Below are 25,360 nucleotides of genomic sequence, written 5' to 3' on the forward strand. Positions count from 1 at the left end.
AAAAAGACCAAGGTCACCCACTGCATCTTGTGCCTTTGCCAGTTGTCTTTGGACTTTGATGACTCTGGAGGAGAGAGCAAGGCTGATGACTTGGCACAGCTCTACCTCACCCAAATCCAAGTCACTTGCAAGTCAAGACATCACATTCATGATGTCATCAATCCCCTTCAAGAATGAGGGATCAGGGGGCGGCCAGGTAGCACAGCGAGTAAGAGCACCGGCCCCAGTGTTGGGATGACCTGGGGGATCGAATCCGGGCTCAGACACTTAGCATCCACCCAGAAACACCTGGCTGTGTAACCTTGAGCAAGTTACTTAACCCCAGTTGTTTAAAAAATAAAAAGAATGAGGGATCAGCAACAACAGCAGTGACAACAATGCAAACTTTAAAGCACTACAAAAATGCTAGCTCTTCTCCTCTTCTGCCACCACCACCTCATCCTACTTCTCCTGCTTCTTCTTTATGCTATAGATGTAGATTACCTAGGTTTCATCAGAGCAGTTGTCAGAATCTCTGATTAATCATATGGGAAAAATGGAGAGATATGGGGTGGACAATAGTTCAGTTTGGTGAATTTGCAGTTGGTCAAATCAACTTCACAAATAAATATGGAGGAGGTATAGGTAGAGAGCAGTTGACTGCGTGAATTTGGGCAAGTAATTCAACTTTTCTGGACCTCAGTTTCCTTACCTATAAAAGGAAGTGGTTAGATTAAATGAAGTTTAAGGTAATTTTCAGTACTAAAGTAATCCTCCTAAGAACTTAGATCTTGGAGTTAGTCGACTTCCAGTCCAATATGAGTCAATGGTGCCATGACTGTCAAGAAAGCAAATGCAACTGTAGGCTGTATTAAGAAGATAGAATGTCCAGGATCATGGAAGTTATAGTCTCGCTTTATTTTACACTGGTCAGATCACATCTGGGGTGCTATGTTTGGTTCTGGTTGCTCATTTTAGAAAGAACATTGGTGATCTGGAGAGAGTTTAGAGGATTGCAGCAAGGACAGTAAAGGGTCTCAACGTGATACCATATGAAGACTAGGGGAAAGAAGTGGGATTATTATCTTGGAGAAGGCTTAGGATAGAAATATGATTACTGGAAGAGAGATTGAACTTGTTCTGCTTGGTTCCAGAGGAAAGAATTAGGAGTAACGTGTAAGTTTCAATGAGACAAATTGAATGATAAAAATAATAGCTAACATTTATACAGAATTTTAAGATTTGCAAACCATTGTATATAGGTTGTCTCATATGATTTGATTTTCATTTGATTCCCATAATAACCCAGTGAGATAGGTGCTACTATTTTTATCCCCATTTTACCAATAAACAGAGCCTGAGAATTTCTGACTTACTTAAAGTCACACAGCTCATAAATGTTTGAGGGAGGATTAGAATGCAGATTTTACTTACTTCAAGTTCATCATTCTATCCACTATGCTATCTAACTTCCTTCAGATTTGATATAAAGGAAACTTTCTAACAAATAGTTATCAAAAGAGTGGGCTGCCTTCAGAGGTGGTGAATTATCTTTCATTCAAGTCAAGGTTAGATGACCATTTATCCAGTTTGTTGTAGAGAGGATTCCTATTCAGGTATGGACTGAATTACATAGCATCCGCTGGTCTTCCAAATCTGAGGTTCAGTGATTCATGCTTCTCTTTCCTCCATCCTTCCCAGGTGACAAATCCCCCAAATTGTGCTGGCAAGTAGGATGCCATTGTTAACTGGCAAATTCGTGGTGGAAGTAATCACAGATGTAAAGGAGGCTTAAATAGCGACTTGGCAAGACAATCAACACTCGTGTCTCCAAAGAAGAAAAATACTTGGGGAATAGTTTTGAGTGAATGAAAGCTTGTACAATTCATAATCCAATGAAAATGCTACGAGGCCCAGAGAATATTTTTGTATTGGTTGTTTTTAGCGACCTATATTTAACTCGCTATAATTACTTGTTAGTGCCATCCTACTGACGCCTTTGAAATTAAGGATTTGTCTTTGAATGGGAAATCTGCATTTCATTGTAAAGAGAGAGAACACAATTTCCTGGGCTGAATTATTCTATAGCCACACAGGCTCCCTTTGGTAATGTATGTTTAGCACATAGTAAAGACAGAGTTTACAGGAACAAATTTATTTCTGGCAAGAAAGACTGAAGGCATGCATATGTATGGCTCATGGAGCATGAACAACATGTCCTCCACCTCTGATATTCGAAAACTCTTGAAAGTGACATTCATAACATCCCATTTCCAATCTAAAGTCCAGGAGGATGGAACAAATATAAAAATAGGGGAGCTTCAGGGTGAGCGATTGTTGTAATTTAAGTGGAGACTGTGAAACAGCACAGCAAGGGGTTTTTTCTTGAATTTCCCTGCTTTCTTTGGGAAAATGGAAGTTCTTAAAAATGACCACCTTGAGTTAGATTAACTGTCCATCCAGTTCAGGATTTTTTCTGAAAGACAAAAAAGGAACCAAGAGATATTTTGTAAGAGAGAGTAGTAATTGTTCTGCATAAGATATTAACCTCAAAAGATACCAGATGTGCCACAACTATCTCTACATTCCCTTTTAGCAGCCCATGAGTTATGAATATGTCTCACTGTTTGATTTTGTAATGACCAAATAAAAAAGTAATTAAGGAAGAAGCATTTGTGTAACTAATTTCTAAAACAGTGAATAGTTTCATTGGAAGTCTCAGTAATGCAATGATTACAATTTTTAATTTTTTCTAATTAGCAGAAAAGATATTTGTAAATTGTTAACACAGTGCCTAGCACATAGTAAATGTTTGATAAATGCCTCTTATCTCCCTCCTTCCCTCTCTCACCTCTTTTACCCCATTGGAGGAATAAAAAAGCAACAATCATAAAGCGAAACCCTTGTAACAAATATGGATAGTCAAACAAAATGAAATCCAGCATTGGCTAGATCACACACACACACACACACACACACACAAACACACACACACACATTCATTCTCCATACTGAGTCACTCCCCTCTCTGATAGGAGATGGGTAGCATTCTTCATCATTGGTCCTCTGGCATCATAGTTGGGCAAAGATTACAATTAAATTGTATATGTTGGTTGACCCATGAATTTTGTGTGTAAGGGATTTAATTTTCATCAGAGGCCATTTAGCCCAATCCCCCCATTTTGAATATAGCCTGGTGTTAGCCATGCCTACTTTAAGTATTGAAGTACCAAGTACTTGAGACTTATGCTCTTGCTTTCCTTCTACCCCCCCAGGGAGGTGGCTCTAACATAGGGTTAGTGGAGGGGCTAACTTTGACACCCAAGTTCTCTCTCATCTTTTGGACTTGTGGGAAGAGGAAAGAAGAAACTAAATGCTCAAGAGGCAGAAACCAGAGGAGTGCACAGGACAGCTTTTGCCCCTGAAAAGGCATCTCTCAAGTTTCTCAGCTTGGCAGAGGATGTTCTTTCTGGGAGTTTCTGAAAATGATTACTTGAATTTAGAATCTGTTTTCATTTGCCAATACTTTGAAAGTGGTATAGTGGGTAGAGCACTAGCCTTGGAGTTAGAAAAACCTGAGTTCAAATCCCATTTCAGACATTTGTAGTTGTGTGAGTCTGGACAATTTATTGAACTTCTTCTATCCTCAGTTTCCTCATCTGTAAAATGAGGTGTTTGGACTTGATACCCTCCAAAGTCCCTTGCAACTCTGAATCCATTATACTTTGATGTCTTGTTTCTCATGTCAGAGTCCAAATTAAATTCAATTAAAATATTTGTTAAACATTCCATGGGATATATTCAAGTCACTGCTCCTCTCATTTATTATGAACTATGACTTTCCTCAACAAACTTGTTTTTCCTAGTTCTTATAGGAAATATATATATATATGTATATATATGTATGTATATATATATGTATATATATGTATGTATATATATATATATATATATAGTCTAGAGGTTTTAAGACAATTAAAAAGAAACTGTCTTGACAAACACTACTCAAGAATCCAAATGGCAAAAATATTCTCTAAGGAGTCCTACAATGAATGCTGGATTGAAAAATATTTGATGAGTACCATACTTATAGCTGGTTAGGTGACTTGAAGCATGGATGCAAATTCACTGAACTGCTCCTTCATGTCCACAAATTTATTTTGTTTGAGAATATTGGTCACAAACTGGAAGATATTTTCTCCCAAAATTTCTTACTGTTCCATGGTTGCAGGGACAGAAACCATCCGTTGTACTGGACTACTGATGTTCCAGAATACATTTGACTCTCTTGTAATTTTTTCTTCCTTGTGATGAGAACTAAGATCATTGGAACATTGTCATCTCTTGTCCCTTGAAAGCTGTTCTTATCTTTGTCCAGACAACTAAATGGTTTGTCTCATTGAGTTATCAACCTCTGAATTAGAATAATAGAAGCAACTTCAGAGCTGGAAGGGGTCCTATCTTTACCTGAACAAGCATCCCTTCTACAACATATCTGACCAGTACTCAGATAGTAGCTGGGTGGTACAATGGATAGAGTGCTGGGCCTGGAGTCAGGTAGACGTGAGTTCAAACCTTGCCTCAGATACTTACTACCTGTGACTCTGGACAAGTCACGTAACCTGATTTCCTTGGTTTCCTCAATTGTAAAATGGGAACAATAATAACACCTACCACCCAGGGTTGTTGTGAGAATCAAATGAATTAATATTTGTAAAACACTTAGCACAGTGCTTGGCACATAGTGGGTATTATATAAATACTAGTTATTATTATATATTATTATCAGCCTTACTGCAAAGGGGGACTATCATCTTCCAAGGCAACTGGCGCCACTTTGAGATAATTCTCATTGTCAATAGCCATAAAAGATATTTATATAACACTTTGAAGTTTTCAAAGCACTTGGCATACATTATATCATTTGAAGTACAATAATCCTGTAAGGTAGGCATTGCAGCTATTATTTCCATTTTATAAATGAGGAAAAAAAGATAAAGAGAGGTGAAATGATTTACACAAGATTATACAGGTAGTAAGTGTCAGAAGTGTGATTTGAACTCAGTACTCCCTGATTCTGAGTCCAACACTCTAATCACTGTGACCTTTTTATGTGTGATGTCTTTTTATTTAGTTAGGAAGTTTTCCTTTTCTTCCAGTTTAAATATGCCAGTTTTCTGTGTCTACCTATTGCTCTGCATTCATCTGACTGTGGTCTTGTGTGATACCATCTGTCATCCAGGTGGTCCATCAATTATTGCCTGGCATGCTTACTACATGACCCATATAGTGTCTTTTGTTGGGATAGACCAATACACCTGCCATCTCTCATAGGAAAAGGTATATAAAAGGTGAACTTTGGCTATTTCACAGGCTTGTATAATGTGTGCTTCTGTAATGGCAAGCACAGAAGTAGTTCACACCTTGTTTCAGCTGTTGAATGAACATCTTGTTTCAGTATGTTAAGAAACAGAATGTGTAAACTCCACAACTTGTGAACTCTTGGGGAGGAGCTAATGACTATATAAGGAGAGCCCCAGGGCTAGAGACAGCAGGAACTGAAAAGAAGACTCTTGTGGTGGAAGAATCAAGAAGGAGAAAACTTGTGGTATCCCAGCACTCTGTTTGTCTGCTCTGTCTGTGTTGATGTTTGTTTATGATACTTTGTACAGAAGCCCAGGGACCTTACTGGAAGCTCTGAAAGAGGATTTTCTGGTTGTATGTGTACAGAAGTCCTGAAGGAGGTTTTGGAGGTCCTGGGACTTTACTGATGATTTGTGCTGACTTCATGGACCTTGTTTGTGGATCTGTATTGATTTCTGTGTTGATGATTTGTGTGGAGTTCTCAGACCTTGTTGGTGGGTCTGAGTTGATTTCACAGGCAGATAGTGAATTGATGATGGTGGCGGCAATGTGTATGAATATTATTGTGGCTCTGTTAATCTTTGTTTTCCCAGAAACAGGAACTGTGAAGGACTTTAGGTGGACTGGACACTGCAAGCTTCAATATGGAACAGGAACTGGACAAAGATCTGGACAAGAAGCTGGATGAGGAACTGGGAGCTGCCTGCCTTTCAATCCAGGTGACAGTTGGAGCTGGGACCATGGGAGAGGAACCATGGAAACTGAGAGCCAGCCTCAAATCAAGCTAAAAGAAGACTTTACTTGGATATTGTGTACTGACTGAGAAGATTGTGATTTACTTGTGACCAAGGGGTAGATGACCTGTGTATTTTCTACTACCTCTTAAGAGGGTATTGAGTAGTGACTAATGACAGAGTAGTGACTGATGACTGAATAGTGACTGATTTATAACTTAGTGTGCCCCATGAGTGGAGAACTTTGACTATTGTATTTTGTGACCCTTAAAGGGGCAAGCTTTGATTGAATGATTGAGTTACTAAATGATTGTACTTTGTTGAAAACTATTGTGACCACCTTGGTGAAAACTATGTGGCCATTTTAGTAATAAGTCATTGTGAATGCTGTATTTTGATTTTCCGTGATAAGTTGTAACATTGTGAATGCTGTCCCTTGATTTTCTGGGAATGTTTTACTTTGATTTGTTGCTGAATAAATAGAGTGTTCCCCATACTGTGTAATTAGAACCTTAAAAGCTATTCACAGTAGCATTCTTCTGGAAAGCTCCTGCATGGCTTTACAGCTTCCTAAAGCTAAAGAATCCTGATGTTTGGATCATATATTTGCTGGTTCTCAGAGATGTTAACAGCTGGTCAGTATTGGTCATCACACTTGGTTCTGAGTGTGTCCTCTCAGTCCTACTTGCTTGTCCTATCTCTGTCTGCCTGTTTCTCTCATGTCCTAGCTTTATTATGGTGACCTCATCTGTTGCCTCAGGCTATTTACCCTGCCCTAGCTGGGTGTTGCCTGAACCCACGGGTTTTACAACAGACTAAGGTGTCTCTTGCATGAGAATAATGTAATCACTGGTGTTGGTCTGAATATAAGCTTGGGTACATGGTAGAATTCCTTGCAGTCAGCAGCTGCTAGTCCTCTAGTGCTTTCAGCTCACAAAACACTTTCCTCAAAATAACCTTGTGCTGGTAGGAAGTGCAACTATTATTTTCTCCATTTCATGGCTGAGGAAATTGAGACATGAAGAGGTGATAAAATGAGATCAGGGTCATACCACTAGTGAAGGGGCAGAGCTGGGATTTTAATTCAGGGCTTCTGACTTCAAGACTGGAACCCTTTCCACCACACCATGTTCTCCCCAACAGGGAGAATCTCATGGGCAGAGCAAGGTACCTTAAAGAGTAGCTACTGGTGATGTAGCAAGTGGATGTCAAATGCAGGAATGTAGCATTTTGGCAAAGTATGGTTACAGGCAACAGTGATTTTGACTTGAAGAATAAATAAAGAAGACATAATTTGACATAAAGAATAAATGAAGGGGGTGACTAGGGGCACAGTGAGTAGAGCACTGGCCCTGGAGTCAGGAGGACCTGAGTTCAAATCTGGCCTCAGACACTTAACACACACAAAAAAACTAGCCCTGTGACCTTGGGCAAGTCACTTAACCCCAATTGCCCTAAAAAAAAAAGAATAAATGAAGAAGAGTGATTTGGGGTCATGTGCCAGAAACAGAAAGCCATCTGGGGGCATCCATGTTGTTTTTTGGTGCCTGGGGAATCCAATAAGCATTTTTAAGGCTCCTACTACAATGTGTCAAGCACTGTACTAAGTGCTGAGGATTCAAATACTAAAAAGAAACACTAAAAAGAACATTCTAACAAAGAAAAAGACATCACACATAAAAAGCATATAAAGCTATATTATAGCTTATAATCTTGTGATGGAAGGGATACAATACACAAAAGGAGGCAGGAAAACAGTTGTGGGGGGCAGGAAGAGAGAGTGGTACCCATCTTGTTCCATGATGATTAAACCGGGCAGAGCAGTGGATGCAGAGTGGGAAGCATCCTCTTCTTTTAGCGGGTCAATTCAACTCAATTCAGAGGATCTGGTTCAAGTCTAGACTCTAAGGGCCCTTTCAGTTCTAAATCTATTACTCTAAGATCATGATTTCCTAGAGAGAGCTAGATGGCTCAGAGATAGAGTACTGGGCTTAGAGTCAGGAAGACCTGAGTTTGAATCTGGTCTCAGACACAATGTGACTGTACCTCCTGGGGTTGTTGTGATGATCAAATGAGGTCATATTTGTAAAATACTTAGCACAGTGCCTGGTCCATAATAGCTGCTTAATAAATGCTTATTTCCTTCCTTCTCTAACTTTTGGGTTTCTGTAATCCTTCAAACTCTTGATCTAGTATCCTATGAATTTAATTCACAAGCATCTGCTAAGTTCCTCCTATGTGTCAGGTATTGGGGATATAAATACAAAAATTATATAAAACCAAAAAGAAAAAAGTATCTGTCCTCAAGGAGATTGATTTTACTAGGGATAGGAATTGGGGAGAACAACATGTAAACAGAGTACTGATTATATAACTAAATAAAAGATCTACACAAAGTAGATCCAACCTTGATTGAAAGGAGGGATATGGAAAGGGAGGCTAAGGCAGATTTTTTCCCTTTATTTTTGTGACTATGAGAGCAAAAAGTGACTTTCAGTAAATGCAGATGGAATGTAAGAAGCATTAAAAAAATATCAGAGTTCACATTCTAGGGGAATTGGGAGATAAGCTTTATAAGAAGCATGTCCTGTGGCTGTGAATGCTTTTGGAATCTGCTTCAGGGAGGGACCACACTCCAGGGAGTACCCATGGGATGGAGATTGCAAGTTGTAGGCACAGAGTGAAAGGCAGGTTTTTCTTTGGTGGTTTCCCTTCTCCTCCAGTGAGTTCTAACATTTTATTGAAAGAGAGGATGGATTGCCTTGTCTGTAGCTTCTGGGGAGACATGTTGTGGGAGGCTCACTGTTTCAAAATAAAACATGAATGTTTTCTGAAACCTTTTGACCTGGCTGGGGGCCTTGGGTTTTTGAGTATACAAGGTAATACATAGCATTGTAAAAGTAACTGGAATGTTTTATGAAGTGAAGGGACTATCAGGAAGTCTCAAAATTTAGAATTTTGAAAGTGAGATTTTATTTTGCATAACTGAACCAGTTGTTTCACCTCATGGTATAGTATTCAACTAATCACAAGCATTTATATTAAGCACCTACTATATATCTCAGTTACTATGTGTACAATACACTGTCCAATCTAGGACTTGCAACCACTCCAACTGGATTGGGAGAGGTGGTGGTAATGATTTTTTGTTATTTATCCTGAGTGGTTGACACTGGGGTTATACCCACATTTTAGCAGTGGTCTTTTCTTTCTTAACCAACTTCACTATAATGACCTGCTAGGGATATCCCTGTCTCTGACATGTGCCTTTAAGCTTATATTTTTTATTTTTTGCTATTTGGAGGGCAATTGGGGTTAAGTGACTTGCCCAAAGTCACACAGCTAGTTTTTGTGTTAAGTGTCTGAGGCCGGATTTGAACTCAGGTCCTCCTGACTCCAGGGCCAGTGCTCTATTGACTGCGCCACCTAGCCTCCCCGATGTCCCTTTAAGCTTAGTAGCAAGACTTAGTTCTCACTAGATGTATCAGTTCTACTCTGCACTCTAAGACCAACCTCAGCCCTACACAAGAGGAAAAAAACAATAGCTTTCTGTAGTTGTTTTTCATCTCAAGATTGATCCAATTCTGTTCCCCATGACTAATTCTTTTCTTTACATCCCTATTCCCTCTGTGTCCCTATCTTTTTACACTACATCTAAACACCCCAGTTCTCCCAAACAAGTGGATTTTAGTTTTCCTATAATTGTGTTCCTTGTACCTGTGACCATGCCTCCCTAATATCCATTCTGCCATTTGCCTAATGCTTGGATTTTTGCTAATCATCTGCTTATTTGGATGAATACCCTGAATTTGAGACTCAGTTTGAATCTTTGGTGAATAGTCCTTGCAATCAACACATACTGTCATCCCACAGATTGAGATTTGGATCTGCCTTTGGACTTTCTTCTTTGTGTGGTTGTTCTTTGAATAATCGAACCTTGGCCTTGCTCCACTGCTCTAATTACCTGGCCTTACCCCAATCCAGATGGTCTTTGAAAAATAGCAAAAGTTAGTGAAAATAGCGTGGAATTTAGAGTCTGGGGACCTGAGTTTGAGTCCTGCCTCTACTACTTAATGCCATGGACTTTGGCAAATCTCTTTAGGTCTCTAGTTCTCAGATTTCTCATCTTTAAAATGAGAGATATAGCCCACCATTCCCCTGAATGCATTTAAACCCGATTAAAATATAATTGAAAATTATTTAAAAAACAAATAAAAATATAATAAAGATAATATATTTTCAAACTAAGTCAATGTATTACCTGCAGAGATTCTAATATATGGATTAGTGGCCCAGTTTCTATTTGGGTTTGACACCACTGGACTAAATCATCTCTAAGGTTTCTTTCAACTCTAAACTATGATATCTATGTCTTACAAAGGTCATTTTAAAAATTTAACTTGGGATCACTTGGGTCCCAGGACCCCTTCTTCCTCCTATTTCAATAAGTTTAGGAAGTATTTGTTCCTGCCAGGAGGAACGATGAGATTCTTTCCTTCCGCTCTCATTCTGACACATGACTACCTGGGGAGATAATTATAATATCACCTCACATTAGATCTCTAGGTGCTTAGGACCTTCCTGATGTCACGGTTCTCTTTGAGAGAAGGACTAATAACAACCACAACAGATGTTTAGAATGGGAGGTAGGAAAATAGAGGGTAGTTGTGTCTCTATTCCTCAACCCTTTCCTGGACCTTTAAAATTTAAAATTAAAATCCAGTTTTCTAAAGGAGTCATTCAGAACCACAGCCTCATGGTCTGGTTAACCTCAAGTTGACTTAAAGCCTCCAAATGGTCTGGCGATTGGTTTTATTTTTGTAACAGTTGGGACTGAGTTTGGAGCTAGAGAACAATACAGAGTAGTCTAGTGGAAAGTGAATGACAATCTGCAATCAAAGGAGCTGGGTTCAGATCTAGTCTTTGATGTTTACTACTTGTGGGATCTTGAACAAGTTCAGCTCAAGAGGTTTAGTGTCTCTGAGATTCAATTTCCTCATTTGTAAAATTAGAGAGTTGGGCTCTATGACCTTGGAGATTCCTTCCAGCTCCAAACCTAAAAGTACTTGAATGGTTCTGAAAGCAATCATCCTTTTGTGTCTGTCCCATTTTTATTTGGGAGTTAGATATGACCGTTGCCATTCTGATAGTCAGCCGGAGATTTTCCAGAGGACAAAAAGGTTGCTGTTGCCATGTACTGATTAACATTGGTGCTTCCAGCACCAATTAGTCACTGGTGGCCTTGTTAACCTGATTTTAAAAATCCCTCCACAAAAATTCATATTTGAGGAAGTTGAGTTTGAAAACTCCTTTGGATGTTTGGCAGTAGCTGTGTTGCCAACAAACTGGGGGACGGTGCCCGACACACAGCCTGCCTCTGATCATGCACACACTGTTTCTTTATTTAGAGCCTCTTTACCAGTATCAATTAAACCCCAGTTAAATTTGACACATCTTAACCTTGCATTGGATCCAATTCATTGCTACAGCAGAACCCATATGGCATAGAAACGGTTGTAGGCATCAATTCATTGCTTGTATTGAGTTCCTGGCTGCATGCCAGACAATAATCACTGCTTTTTTGTTAATAGACATGTTTGCTTTTCCAGTCATTTCTATACACAGGGCTCTAGATTAATTAGACCAAAATCTGTCACCCATCTAAGAATTCACCAGAAAACCAACTCTGTCTCTGTCTCTCTCTGTCTCTCTGTCTCTCTGTGTCTCTCTGTCTCTCTGTCTCTCTGTCTCTGTCTCTCTGTCTCTGTCTCTGTCTCTGTCTCTCTCTCTCTCTCTCTCTCTGTCTCTGTCTCTCTGTCTCTGTCTCTCTCTCTCTCTGTCTCTGTCTCTCTCTCTCTGTCTCTGTCTCTGTCTCTCTCTGTCTCTCTCTCTCTGTCTGTCTCTCTCTCTGGCAAACAACAACAGCAAAAAACTTTCCTTCTTTCTATGATGAATTATCAGATGATGTGAATAACCAGGACATAGGGGATTTGGTAGTTGTTACAAGAATAAATAAGAAACTCTGCATGGATATGTCTGTGTGGGGGTGGAGAGAATAAGGCTATAGACTAACCAAAGTCAAAGTAAAATTTCTTATGTGATATGAATGAGTGCTAATGGACTAAATGGAATGAGTCAATGCTAAATAGAAGAATTCAACTCTGTGTGTGTGTTATATTCTATATGGGGTTCACTGGAAGTTGATCAAATAAAATTTGTTGCAGGTGAAAATTTGAAAAGATGACACTGTAGCTACTAACCTATTTGTCTTTTTTTTTTTTTTTTGCTTTTTGGAGGGGGAAGGTAGGGCAATTGGGATTAAATGACTTGCCCAAGGTCACATGGCTAGTTTTTTGTGTTGTGTCTGAGGCTGGATTTGAATTCAGGTCCTCCTGACTACAGTGCTGGTGCTCTATTCACTGCACCACCTAGCTGCCCCTAACCTATTTGTCTTTTAATCTCATATGCATTTAGTAATCATTTACTATATGCAAGATGCTGGGTATAGGAAGACGAAAGTGAGAATCTCTGTTTTAAAATGTTATTTTCTATAGGAGTTTCTCTTCTACTGCTTACTTTTTCCAAACTAAACTTTCTTATTAAATTTATATATAAGTCTATGTGGACAGTAGGAGCTCATTAGTGATCCCAGAGTGGAACCTGCTGTGTCACTGTCCTTAGATTTCGGCCATTGCGTTCCCTTAGAAAAAACATAATAAGTCCCTTTTGATATTTCACAAACAAATCCCATCAGATCTATCTAGGATCTAAATTCAGCAAAAATTTCTTAAAAGTTTCTATTATATGAAAGGCATTGTGCTAGGCACTAGTGATAGAAAGTTGAAAATGAATCAGTTCCTGCCTTCAAGGAGGTTATATTTCTCTTGAGTGTTAAGGGTCTTTTGAGGTTATCAGTGATTGACTCCTCTCTAAAATATCCCTGGGCCTTCATACTTTATTCAGATTTTCAATGATGGGGAGCTCACTGTCCTAAGGGAGTAACCTAATCTTTTTTTTTTTTCCAACAACTCACATTGTTAGTAAAGTCTTATTTCTGTTGCACTGAAATCCAATTCCCTGTGACTTTCATTTGTTGATCTTGGTTGTACCCTCTAAAGTCACACAGAGTAAGTATATTCCTTTTTCCATGTGATAACTCTTCTGACATACAGCCTCTGAACTTCTTCATCTATCCCCCATGTGACATTTTCTCATTATCTTAGCTTTCCTCTTCTGTGAAGCCTCCAGGTTTTTTTCCACCTTTTTGTGGGGGAGTGTATGTGTTCCTCTTAAAATGTGGTGCTCAGAACTGAACACCATAGTCCAGACTTGGTCTGACCAGCTCAAAGTACAGTGGGAATAAGTTGTCACATATTCTTGCTTCTATGCTTCTATTAATAAAACCTAAGATTACATCATATATATATATATATATTTTTTTGGCAACAGCATTGCAGTGGTAATACATCAGGGTTATGGTCAAACTAAAATCATATTTTTTTCTTGTGATCCCTTAAGCTATACATTTACTTTCATCTCATTAGATGCATACCTTACAAAGAAAAACTGAAATAAACTATATCTTCAGAGAAATGTATTTATGTAAAAAGGATGAATTGTTTGAGTGGTGAAATGGAGACAGTCCTCATGCTCTACTGGTATGCTCATATTATCAAGAGGAATTGAGGAAGGCTTCCCCCCCTCCTTAGCATTTGGAATGGACTCCCAGTGGCAAACTTGTGGAACTATGTGGACAAGACTCAACCAAGACAGGCAATCATGGGAAGAGATAACAGGTTCATTCAGGTATTTAAGAATCAATCCTTGGTTCCATGGAAGGGCCTTCAGTATGCTGTCCAAGGTACTGACTATCTCTTCTAGTTGCACATTCTCTTTGAATTTGATAAAAATGTCACCAGCACTTTCATCCAGGTTATGAGAAAGATAGCGAAAGCCTTGTTGAATGTTGCTTGAGTTGAGACTTCCCTTTAGGTTGATACTAATACAAATTTTCAATAGTTCAAAGCTAGTGCCAGATGTCTCAAAGCACTATAGCTGGTTAAAGGGAACAATTATTAGTGCTTTTTATGTGTCAGGCACTGTGTTAAGTGTTGAGAACCCACATACAAGCTAGCAATACAACTTCTTGCTCTCCGGGAGTTTACATTGTCTTTTACAAATAATTTTTATTGATGTTTTCTCTTTCTTACATCACAATTGTACCCCATGTATCCTTGTCCCTTCCTTCCTTCAGAGTCAAACAAATAGTCTTGTTTTTTAGAGAGGAAAAAAAAGTCCACCCAATTGATTGATACATTGAGAAAGTCTGACAACATGTGTAATGTGCAATACCTGTGGACCTCCAAACTCCATGAAGAGGTAGATTGGGGATATTTTTCCACATCTCTTCATTTGAGTCCCACTTGTTCTTTATAATTTTGTTATGTTTACTTTTGATTTTTTGGCACATCATTTTTCTTTCCATATACATTGTTGCAGTTACTATGTACCTTGTTTTCTTGGCTCTGCTTACTTCTCTCTGCTTCAGTTCATATCTATCTTTCCATACTTCTCTGTATTCATTGCACACATTATTTCTTACAGCACAGTAGTATTCCATTACATTGTGATTTGTTTAGTCATTTCCTGATTGATGTATATTTACTTTGTTTCTGATTCTTAGATATCAGAGAAAATGCCACTATAAACATTTTGGAGCATATGAGAACTTAAGGAACTTAGGTATTTAATTTCCCAAATTCTAAAGGGAGAAGACAAAACATAAAGGGAAGCTGGAAAGCAGAAAAGCAGGGAAGGATTCCTGTAGGTGTTATGGAGATGTGTGGAACAGTCAGAGAAGGCTCATTCCTGGCAAGATCAGGCAAGAAAACTCATCTATCAGGGTAGAGGGGAACCCAGGAGAGAGTCCAAGGTTGTGATAGTGAGGAGATGAGGATGATGGCAGAAGAGCAGGAAGCATGGTGAGGAAATGAGCAGGAAATGGCATGGCATGATCTCCATTTTAAAGGTGAAAAAGAGGTAATGCCAAGTTATCTGTGCCCTCCCTACCTCTTTATATGCCATATCAATATGAGAAAATTAACATTGATTCAAAAATCATTTATCTACCAGGTACTATACTCAGGGCTGGGAATATAAAGGTAAAAATGGCAACTCCCTGCCCTGGAAAAGCTACCATTCTGTGGGGGTAAAGTGCTATGTACACATAAAGGTAACTGAAATACAGGGTGTCCCAAAAGTCTTACTACAGTTTAAAGGTAGTTAAAAATGGCACTAAGACTTTTAGGACACTCTCTATAGCAAATAAACACAAAGCAATATATTTTTTTTGTGTGTGAGGTGCTGACAACTGGGAGAGTCAGGAAAGATCTCTTGTAGAAGGCAGTTCTTGGAGCAGCTAGGTGCCACTGTGGATAGAGCATGGGCCCTGGAGTCAGGAGGACCTAAGTTCAAATGCAGCCTCAGACATTAGTTGTGTGACCCTGGACAAGTCACTTAACACTAATTACCTCCAAAAGGCAGTTCTTGAGTTAAATCTCAAATGGAACTCAGTGTTCCAACAAGTGGAAATGAGGACAGATGTTATTCCGTGAATAGGGGATGCCTGTAAGAAGACATGGACAGGAAAGGGAATTATTTACTTCAGGGGTGAACATTTGGTTAGAGCTTAAAGAGTGTGAGGGGGAAACAGTGTGTAAATTAGATTGCAAAAATAGGTTAGAGCCAGACCACAAAGGTCTTTAAGTGTCGCAAAGAGGAACTGCTTAAGGGGGTTGTGCCTACCTAGATTCAGACAGCAATAGATTTGATCCAAGAAACTGTGGTTCCTGAAATAAGCTAAGGGAGTAGTGTTCTGTGTTCTAGTCTGGGTTCTTACACTGTTGAGTGACCATTGAGAAGGCCTCACTCAGAATTTGACTCCCAGAGAAGTGGATAAAAGGTCAGGAAAGCCTTGGTTCAAATTCTATCTCTGTTACATGTTGGCTGTATGACTTTGGACAAGTAATTTAACCTCCCTAATTAGGACTATCAGTTGCAAAGTAGGTTACTATCTGCTTTAATAGGGAAAGTTTCTTTACCAGGGTGTCTTGACAATTATGGATCTATATCCATATAGGATCACAGATCTATACCTCACCTCTCTAAATAAAAAATGAATTGTACACACACATACATTTGTGTCTAACGGTAGCCATTTCTAGGGTGGGTGAGGTGGGGAAGGAAGGAAAAAAAGAAAGTTACAATGTAGCTTTATTATATATTTAAAAGGAATAGCAAGTTGTACATAATAGATTTGCAGTTTCATCTAAAATCATCTTTTTTCTATTCGACTATGTTATCGAAATCCTTGTCATTTCTTAAGTTGAGAATTAAAATAAACAAAATTTAAAAAATGAATTTGGGAGACTGGCCACTGTGAACAATAAATTGAACCATACCCTTGGGAAATATAAAGTCCTCTACACATTTTTATTTTATTTTTTTGCCTTTTGGAGGGCAATTGGGCTTAAGTAACTTGCCCAAGTTTACATGGCTAGTTTTTGTGTGTGTGGGTGTGGGTGTTAAGTGTCTGAGGCTAGAACCGAACCCAGGTTCTCCTGACTCCGGGTCTGGAGCTTTACCCACTGCACCACCTAGCCGCCCTACCTCTATACATTTTTAACAAGTACTTAATGTGAACCATTTTCCTGTTTCCTCTCCAGGTTGCACTCTGGTCTACTGTGCTTTGGTTCTTCACCTTGAAGCCTTCCTCCAGTTCTGAAACGGAGACATTGGAAGTGCCCTCCTTGGAAGTGCCACTGCAATCTCTCTCCCTGATGGAACTGCTCTTACCAGAACCTCCATTTAAGAAGGGCACCCAGGTGAGCCATGTCTTCCTTCTTCTCTAGGCTGTATAGACTTCCTCTACCAATGCCATCTTCCTCCTTGCCTTTTCAACACCAAGTAAATGCTCTCTTCTAGTTTAATTTTGTGTATCTGCTCCCAATAGAATGCAAACTCCCTAAGGGCAGTCTTTCTACTTGTATTTAGCTTCCTAGCATTTTACCCACCAGGCCTGGCACACAGTAACTGTTTAATAAATACTAGTTGATTGGTGGTTTTTGTTAAGACCCTTATTATTAACTTGCTATTTCAGATAGTTTTAGCACTATAATTCCATAGATACCATACCATTTAGAGCCAAGATGGACCTTAAAAATCCGACCCCTTCAATCTCAGGTATATCAAATTCCTCTCTGTTGAGAAAAGTGTTAGAGTAAAGTTCTATTATAGTAATACAGGTATCATTTGTTGTTTTTTTCTGATGACATACACACCAGGAATCCAAATGATGCACCAAGATTTACTGGCCTCATAGGTTACGGAGGTAGAATTGAATGCAGAAGGACAGGGTCCATTCTCCAAATAGGTTTTATATGGTTGGTTGCTGATAACTCAGGGAATCAGAGGAAAGTCTTTCAGAGGAGGAGGCTTTGGAGCTGAGCCCTGAAGAAGGTGGAGATAAGGAGGGAGACCATTCCATGAATGAGTGAGAGCCTATGCAAAGGAATGCAGCAGGGAATGAAAATGTCACAAATGCACAGTCAATAAGCATATTAAGTGCCTACTATGTGCCAGACATTGTGCTGGGATACGAAGAAAGGTAAAAGAAAGTCCCTGATCTTCAGATGATCATGGTCTAGTGGAGGAGACAACATGCAAAGAGCTATGAACAAATAAGCTCTGTATGGAATGAAATGAAAATAATCAAGAGAGGGAAGGCACTAGAATTAAGGGGATGGGGAAATGCTTCCTGTAGAAAGTGAGATTTTAGTTAGGACTTGAAGGGAGCCAGCAAACCTGTACACATACAGGAATGATGAGGAAGTACACATACTCCAGGTATCCCAGATCAGGAGGTACATACATTGGAGAACAGTCAGTGCAAATTCAAACACAAGTGTCTTGTTCAAGGAGCAGCAGGAAGGCCAGTGTCACTGGGATGCAGAGTACATGGGTTGGAGGGATGGAAAATATAATAAAACTGGAAAGGAGCAAGTTATAAGCAGCTTTCAACACCAAACATAGACCAGTGTTCTTTAGTATAGCCCTGTGCTGCCAAAAAGCCTGGAAAGGGAAGGTCTCTGGGAGTTTTCTTTGAATGAGAGAGTCAGTCTCCTTCACACTGTAGGAGTCTATGAGGTGGGGCAAGGAGGGAGTAGTCTTCTCCCCCGGTAGCTTTGCGGGACATATTGTTATGATTTATAGATGGAATTGTATCTCACATCTATGAATGGGAAGTTGGCATGGGGGGGGGGCATAATTTTACTTTGGAGACAAAATCCCTGCATTTTAGCTTAGAACCTTCCAGATAGGAAGAGATCACTGTTGCCCCTTGTTTGTCCCATTTTCATGCCTGATCCCTATGGGGTGATTCCTCAGATTCTTTGGGGGACCTTCCTCTTTATTCTGGTCCAATGGTTGGATTATTTTCTCTGCCACTGTGACCAGTCATTTGGATTTATTTCTTTCCTTTAATCCTCCCCAGACTACTCTCCTCACTCTCCTAGACTTTCTCTACCATTCCCCAGAGCCAGGAATCTCTCTCCTCCCCTCCTTTAGTGTTTGCTTTTATAGTTGTTTTCTTCCATTATAATGTAAACTCCTTGAGGGTAGGTAGGAGCTTTCTTTCTGTTTGAATTTGTACTCCTTTGTATTTTACTAGGTAAAAGAGGCCATTGTTTACCTCTTTTCTTACCTAGTCTTAATCACTAATCAAACAGACTCGAGAAAGACCTTAACTTAAAAAGGCCAAGGTTTCTCACTGTATCCAGGACTATCTCCAGTCATCCTGATCTATATTTTGCCACTGGACTCAGATGGCTCCAGAGGAGAATGTGAGACTGGTGACTTTGCACAGCACTCCATCACTTAAATCCAATTCATTTGCAAGTCATGGCATCAACTCCCTGATGTCATGGTCCTCTTCAAGAATAAAGGACAAACTACAGTATTCATAATGCTTAGTACAATGCCCAACATATCAGAAATGCTTGATAAATGCTTGTTGACTTGGCTTAACCCACTGTGAGATTGTCCTGTGGGCTGCCTCTCTTGGCTCCCACCCCATTGCATCATTGCACCCAAAGTCTGACTGTGTTCTGGGCTGCCATTCCTATTCCTCTCTCCTCCCTTGCCTAGTTGAAACTCTTCAGATGGAGTTTCTGTGAACTGAAACTCAGCTTATAAAGTAAAAAGAACAGAACTGGACTGAAGCACGTTTGGGTGCTCACCTATGGAACCAAGGAAAGACAATATTGGTTGGTATAGCAGAACTGGCTTTTTGGCTGATTGACTATAGTTCCCAGAACTCTCTAGAGTGTGAATCAAATGACCATAGTTTTGGAACTAGAAGGGACCTCAGAGGTCATTTAGTCCATCTCTTAACCAAATTGTGAATCATCCCCTCTACAGTATCTCAAGACATGGTCATTCATGGCATGGTCATCTCTGCTTGAAGATCTCCGATAAAGGGAAACCAATATCTTTTGAAGTAGCTCATTTTGCTTTTTCATGAATTAGATAAGCCAGCAGTATAGATATTTCCAACAGTGAAATATCCAATGACATAGTATAAGCCTTTCTGGATCCATTTTGTTTTTAAAGTTTTTTTTTAATCTATAAAACCTCCTACCCAAAAATATTTTAACCTATGTTTCACACAATGATTTCCTGATTATCCTATTAAAGATGGGTGGTTTAGAAGTCTTCATTATATAAGGCTCTTATTCTACACTATATCTCCCTCACCCAACATATGTGAATGTGTTCTGAGAGGCAGAAGTCAACAAAACAATAAATCAGGTCCCAATTTCTACTATTTTTTTGATTTTCTAAATGTAAATGCTCACATTGAAAATTTAGCAATTGGCTTTCATGAGCCTGTACACCTTACTCCAGCCTGAGAAAAGATAATGAGGCAGGGGAGAGGTTGAGAAGGGCTTTAAAAGTCAAACAAAGGAATTTGTTTTATTCCAAAGTTTGCCTCTAGAATGTACTGAGTAGGGGGAGTAACGTGGTCTGATCTGCACTTAAGGAAAATCACTTTGACAGCTGTGGGTAGGAAGGATTCGAGTGGGAAGGGCTTGAAGTAGGGACATCAATTTAGGAGGCTATTTCAGTAATCTAGATGAGAGGTGCTAAGGACCTGCACCAAGATGGTGGCTATGTGAGGAGAGAAGAGGTCAGATTGGAGAGATGTTGTGTAGATAAAATCTGACAACTGATTAGATAGAGGGTAAAGAAAAGAATTTAAATATGATACCAAGGTTATAAACCTGAGAGACTGAAAGGATGTTGGTAATTTCAACAGAAATAGGAACATTTGGATGATGGGTTGATTATAGAGAAAAGATGCTGTTTTGGATATGTTGAGTTTTAGCTGTCTAGTGTATATGAAGTTTAAAGTACCCAGTAGGCAATTAGAGATGCAGGACTGGAACTCAAAAGATTAAGTCTGGATCAATAGATCTGAGTGTCTTCTTCATAGAGATGATAACTGGACCCATGGAAGCTGTTGTAGTCAGCAAGTCAAAGAGTATGGAGAAAGAAAAGGAGAATGTCCAAAACAGAGCCTTGGGATATACTCATAGGGGGCTTGATATACGTGGTGAGCCAGCAAAGGAGCCTGAGGAGTAATGAGATAGGTAGAAGGAGAAAGTTGTGGTTGTTGTTCAGTTTGAGTTTTCTTTGCAAAGATGCTGGAGTGGTTTGCCATTTCCTTCTCCAATTCATTTTACAGATGAGGAAACTGAGGCAAACAGGGTTAAATGACTTGCCCAGGGTCATGTAGCCAATTTGAACGCAGGTGTTCCTGATTTCAGGTGTTGTGGTCACTGTGCCAACTAGTTGCCCAAAGTAGAAGGCCGAAAGTAGTTTCACAATAATCAATTGAAGAGAAAGTATAGGAGAAGAGGAGGTGGTTGACAGTGAATGATGAATGAAGCAAGGAAGTCAAAAAGGATGAAGACTGGGAAAAGAACATCTGACTTGACATTTAAGAAATAAATTACTGGTGACTTTGGGGAGAGCAGTTTCATATGAGTGATGAGGTTGGAAGCCAGATTTTAAAGTGGGTAAATGAATGAAAAAACATTTATAATGGGATAACTGTGCATAAACCCTGTACTAAGTCCTAAGGATACAAATAGAAAAGTAAGGCAGTCTCTGTTATTAATGATCTCATATTTTCATGCGGGAGATAAAACATATCAGAACTTTCAGCAGGAAGTCAGATGAAAAGACCATAGAGTTTTTGGGGTATGACACCAAAGCATTGTATTGTTCCTTCTGTAGCGCTGTTCCTACTGATAAAATCACATTCATTTCTGATGTTGAACTATTATGACATTAAGGATTTTGGTGGTAGGAAAAGAGGAAGTGGAGGCAATGAGTATAGAAAACTTTTTTTTTTCTCTAGGAGCTTGTCTAAGAAAAGGAGGAGTGATCTATCAAGATAGCTTGAGGGGGTGGTAGAGTTTAGTGAAGGCTTTTTTAAGGAAGGGGGAGACTGGGGAATGAATACGTGGAGGCAGTAGGGAAGCAACCAATAGATACAGAGAGATTGAAGATTCGAGAGAGTTTCAGCTGATAATGGTGCCCATCTGCTGGAGAATACTAGAGGGAATGGGATCAAGGGCACATGTAGGGGATTTGGCTTTGGCAAGGAGAAAGGTAGGAGAGTTCAGGTCAAAGTGGAAAGATCAAAATAAGATAAGAAGCATATAGTTCAAGATAAGGCAGTTAGGTGACACAGTGGATAAAGTGCCAGGTCTGGAGTGAGCAAGATTGAGTTAAAATTTGGCCTCAGATACTTACCAGCTGTGTGACCTTGGGCAAGTCAGTTAACTCCTGTCTGCCTCAGTCTCCTCACCTATAAAATGGGAACAATAATATCACCTACCTCCCGAGGCTGTTTAGGGGATAAAATGATATATTTTAAAAAATGTTTGGAAAGAGCTACAAAATACTAGTTATCTTCATCTTCATCCTCATTATTATTATATATTATATATTCTTCTGTCTCTGTGGACAGATTTCCTTAAAGAAACAGCTCACCTACCCATGCTTTATTTTTCTTACCTAAACCCATTGATTCAAAAAGGGCAACAGGACTGGAAAAAATCCCTTTCCTTACCTCCCCCCCGCCCCAATCCATTTCTGAAAACAGAGTGCTGGAGACCCCTGTTAGCACAAGTCATTTTTATATCTGTGAAGGATGCTTTTCCACATAATTTCTACAGATATTGTGGTCCTTCCTTGGTGATATAAGTCTTTCTGAAGTGATCCCTTACTCCTGCATAGCTACCTCTCTTTACTTCTGTCTATTGGAATCCCTCTCTTCCTTCCAAGCACAGTATGGGACAGATTTGTTTTCTCTTTATTTTCTCTTGACTTAACTGAACATGATAGATGTCCACCAGGAGAATATAACCTTCTTGAAGGCAGTAATTCTTGTTTTTTTTTTGTTTGTTTTTAGGAGCTCTAGTGCTGAGCATGGTGCCTTCTGCATAGTAGGCACTTAATACATTTTTTTAAAAATTGAAATAAAAAAAAACACCATGAAGTTATATGAAAACTTGATTTTGCTTTCATATGGCAGGAATTACTTATTCTTCTCTTAGCCTTCTTTCTGACTCTAGCAGAATTACTCTGATAGCTTTCAACCAAAGGTTTTTCCTAAACTCATCACTGCATGTGTTGCTTAAAAATTTTCATCATGTTGTTGAGTGAGCCATTTGGGCTCAATTGCCAAATGGATGAGTGTTAATTTTTTTTTTTTTACATCATTAGGAAGAAAAAGAAACCAACTTGACAGCATGAGAGCAGACCCTGGTTTTGTTTATGCAGGTTCCCAGAAAAAAACTGCTACTCCACTGGATTCTGTTTAATCTATCCATCCACCTGCTTCTGATTGTCTTCCCTGAGAGAATGAAAACTCCCTGAGAGTAAGGACTCTTTTTTCCTCCCTCCCTCCCTTTTTCTCTCCCTCTTCCTTCTCTCTTCCTCCTCCTCCTCTCTTCCTCCTCTTCCTTCTCCTCTGCTTCTTCCTTCTCCTCTTCCTCCTTTTCCTTTTCCTTCTCCTCCTCTTCATCTTCCCCCTTTTCCTTCTCTTTCTTCTTCCTCCTCTTCCTTATTCTCTTCCTCTTCCTCCTCCCCCTTCTCATCTTTCTTCTTCCTCCTCTTCTTCTCCCCAGTGCCCAGTACAGGATCTGACACAGTAGATACTTAATAAATGCTTGTTGATCGACTAATCCATATTAATTGTACATGGACAATTTCACAGGGCCTTTTGAAAGTAACCAATCATGAAAGGGTACTAGGGTAGCAAAGAGGCAAGGCCAGTTTTACCTAAAGTGGAATTAAAGTTATGTCTCACACATTTACTTACTTGTACATACATATATCCACTGTGCAGCTTTAGTCTGCTTAAATAATTCAATGTAACTTGTGTTTTAGCTCCAGTCTATTCAAAGAGAGTTGTTCTCTGAAGGTTTCCCAGTGAGTATTAGACTTCATTATGGAGGAAACATTGTAGAGCAAAAATGGGATTTTCAAGAATGATGGCATATGAAAAGGGCATTTGGATCTAGAATCAGAGAATTCAATCCTGGTTTGGCTACTCACTGGCCATGCAGTGTATAGAATACCAGATTTGGCATCAGGAAGCCCTGAGTTCTCTCTAGGCAAGCCACTGAAGCTGGACAGCCTCAGTTTCCTTGTCTCTAAAATGGAGAGATTGAACCTTATGGCTTTTAGGTTTGCTGCCAGTTCTGTAGCTATGATCTTATGACCTTGGGCAAGTCATTGTACTTCTCTGGCCCTTTGTTTTTTGGTTTCTAAAATGAGGTGTGGTTGGATTAGATTATTGCCAAAATCCCTTTAGCTCTAATTTCAATTTAGTCTAATGCAATACATTTATAAACACATGTGTGTGTGCACATGTGTATAAGTGTACATGTGTATATGCATGTGGGTGTATGTGACATCTAGTGCAACCAGATAGATTCCTTGGGGGAGGGGAGTGGGGATTTGAACTTTCCCTAAATCTGAAGTTTGTTTTAGTATTCCTATCCTGTTGGGCCATTGTTTGGGACTCCGGCTTCCTCAGCAGAATGTGTGGCAGATGGCTTGCATTTGCATTAGCCTTCTGGAAAAGGAATTCACTACCAACAACATAAGCTGCAGCTTTTCTTTTCAAAATTTACAACAAATTGGCCAGAATGGTAATTAAAAAAAAAAACCAAACAACCTAACATTAGCATCACTGTTTCCACATTCCCTCTCTGAATAGGGTAAATGGCTCCCTCTCCAACTGTGTCATTTGCACTCCCCCCCTCAAATGTTTATTAAAATGATTTAGGTATTTCATTATGCAAAATGACTTTTATAAAAAGACCTTTCTTTTTGCCCCACAGTCATGCTTAATTTCTTTTGTCACTCGTTACAGAGTGGAGTTATGTGAAGCTAGGACATGTTATTTGTTCTCGTCTGTATTGGATAATTTATTACATTAAGGAACCAATAATTTTCAAATATAATCAGATTTAAGTTTTTAATAAGATTCATCTTCCTATTCACACTTGCTTAATTTAAGGATATTAAATCTGCTCAGGAACGAGCTGCCTCTCAAAGCCTTGTGTGCCCATTAAAGGATTTTATTCCTGATGTGTTAATAGGATTTAATTACATTACCCTCCTAGTCCAGAGACACTTCGCAACAGTTAAACTTGATAAGCCAAACAAACACCAGCCCAAAAAGGAAGTCTTCTTTGGGAGTGGGTTTATCAGCTTAGAAAATCAAGGCTTGATTATTCTTTTAAAATTAATGGTTGTTTGAGTTTGCATCATGTTTAGTGCAAATGGGTAACATAGGAACAAACTTATTCCTTTCCCTTTGGGAAAAATCACTTAAGAGGCCACCCACATACTAGGTGAGCAATAAACACTTAACAAGCCACTCTTCTTTGAATTGTAAGATTTTACTCAATTACAAAAAGATTCATTTTATCAGAGTAGTCTCCTTTTTTTAACTTTTTTATTATGATGTCCTTGATTTTGTGCTCTGCATTAGAGTTGTACTAGATGTTATGAAAACTAAGAATATTAGTCTTCCTTTCTTTTTCTTTTTCTCTTTCTCCTTCCTTCCTCCCTCCCTCCCTCCCTCCCTCCTTCCTTCCTTCTTTCCTTCCTTCCTTCCTTCCTTCCTTCCTTCCTTCCTA

The 25,360-nt window shown here is 39.3% G+C and overlaps 1 protein-coding gene across 1 annotated transcript in view; it reads left to right on the top strand.

The window, feature by feature from the left end:
• Positions 1-25,360, top strand: part of RWDD3 (RWD domain containing 3) — an 835,110-nt gene that overhangs the window by 526,275 nt on the left and 283,475 nt on the right. Inside the window, exon 8 of the mRNA XM_069063385.1 lies at positions 16,802-16,960. Within this exon, the coding sequence (XP_068919486.1) occupies positions 16,802-16,960 (159 nt within the window). The remainder of the gene's footprint in view (positions 1-16,801; positions 16,961-25,360) is intronic.

The sequence above is a fragment of the Petaurus breviceps genome, unplaced genomic scaffold (assembly GCF_028583685.1).
Source record: "Petaurus breviceps papuanus isolate PSGF00001 unplaced genomic scaffold, PetGlider_PUasm1.0 90564, whole genome shotgun sequence".
Taxonomy (NCBI): Eukaryota; Metazoa; Chordata; class Mammalia; order Diprotodontia; family Petauridae; genus Petaurus; species Petaurus breviceps.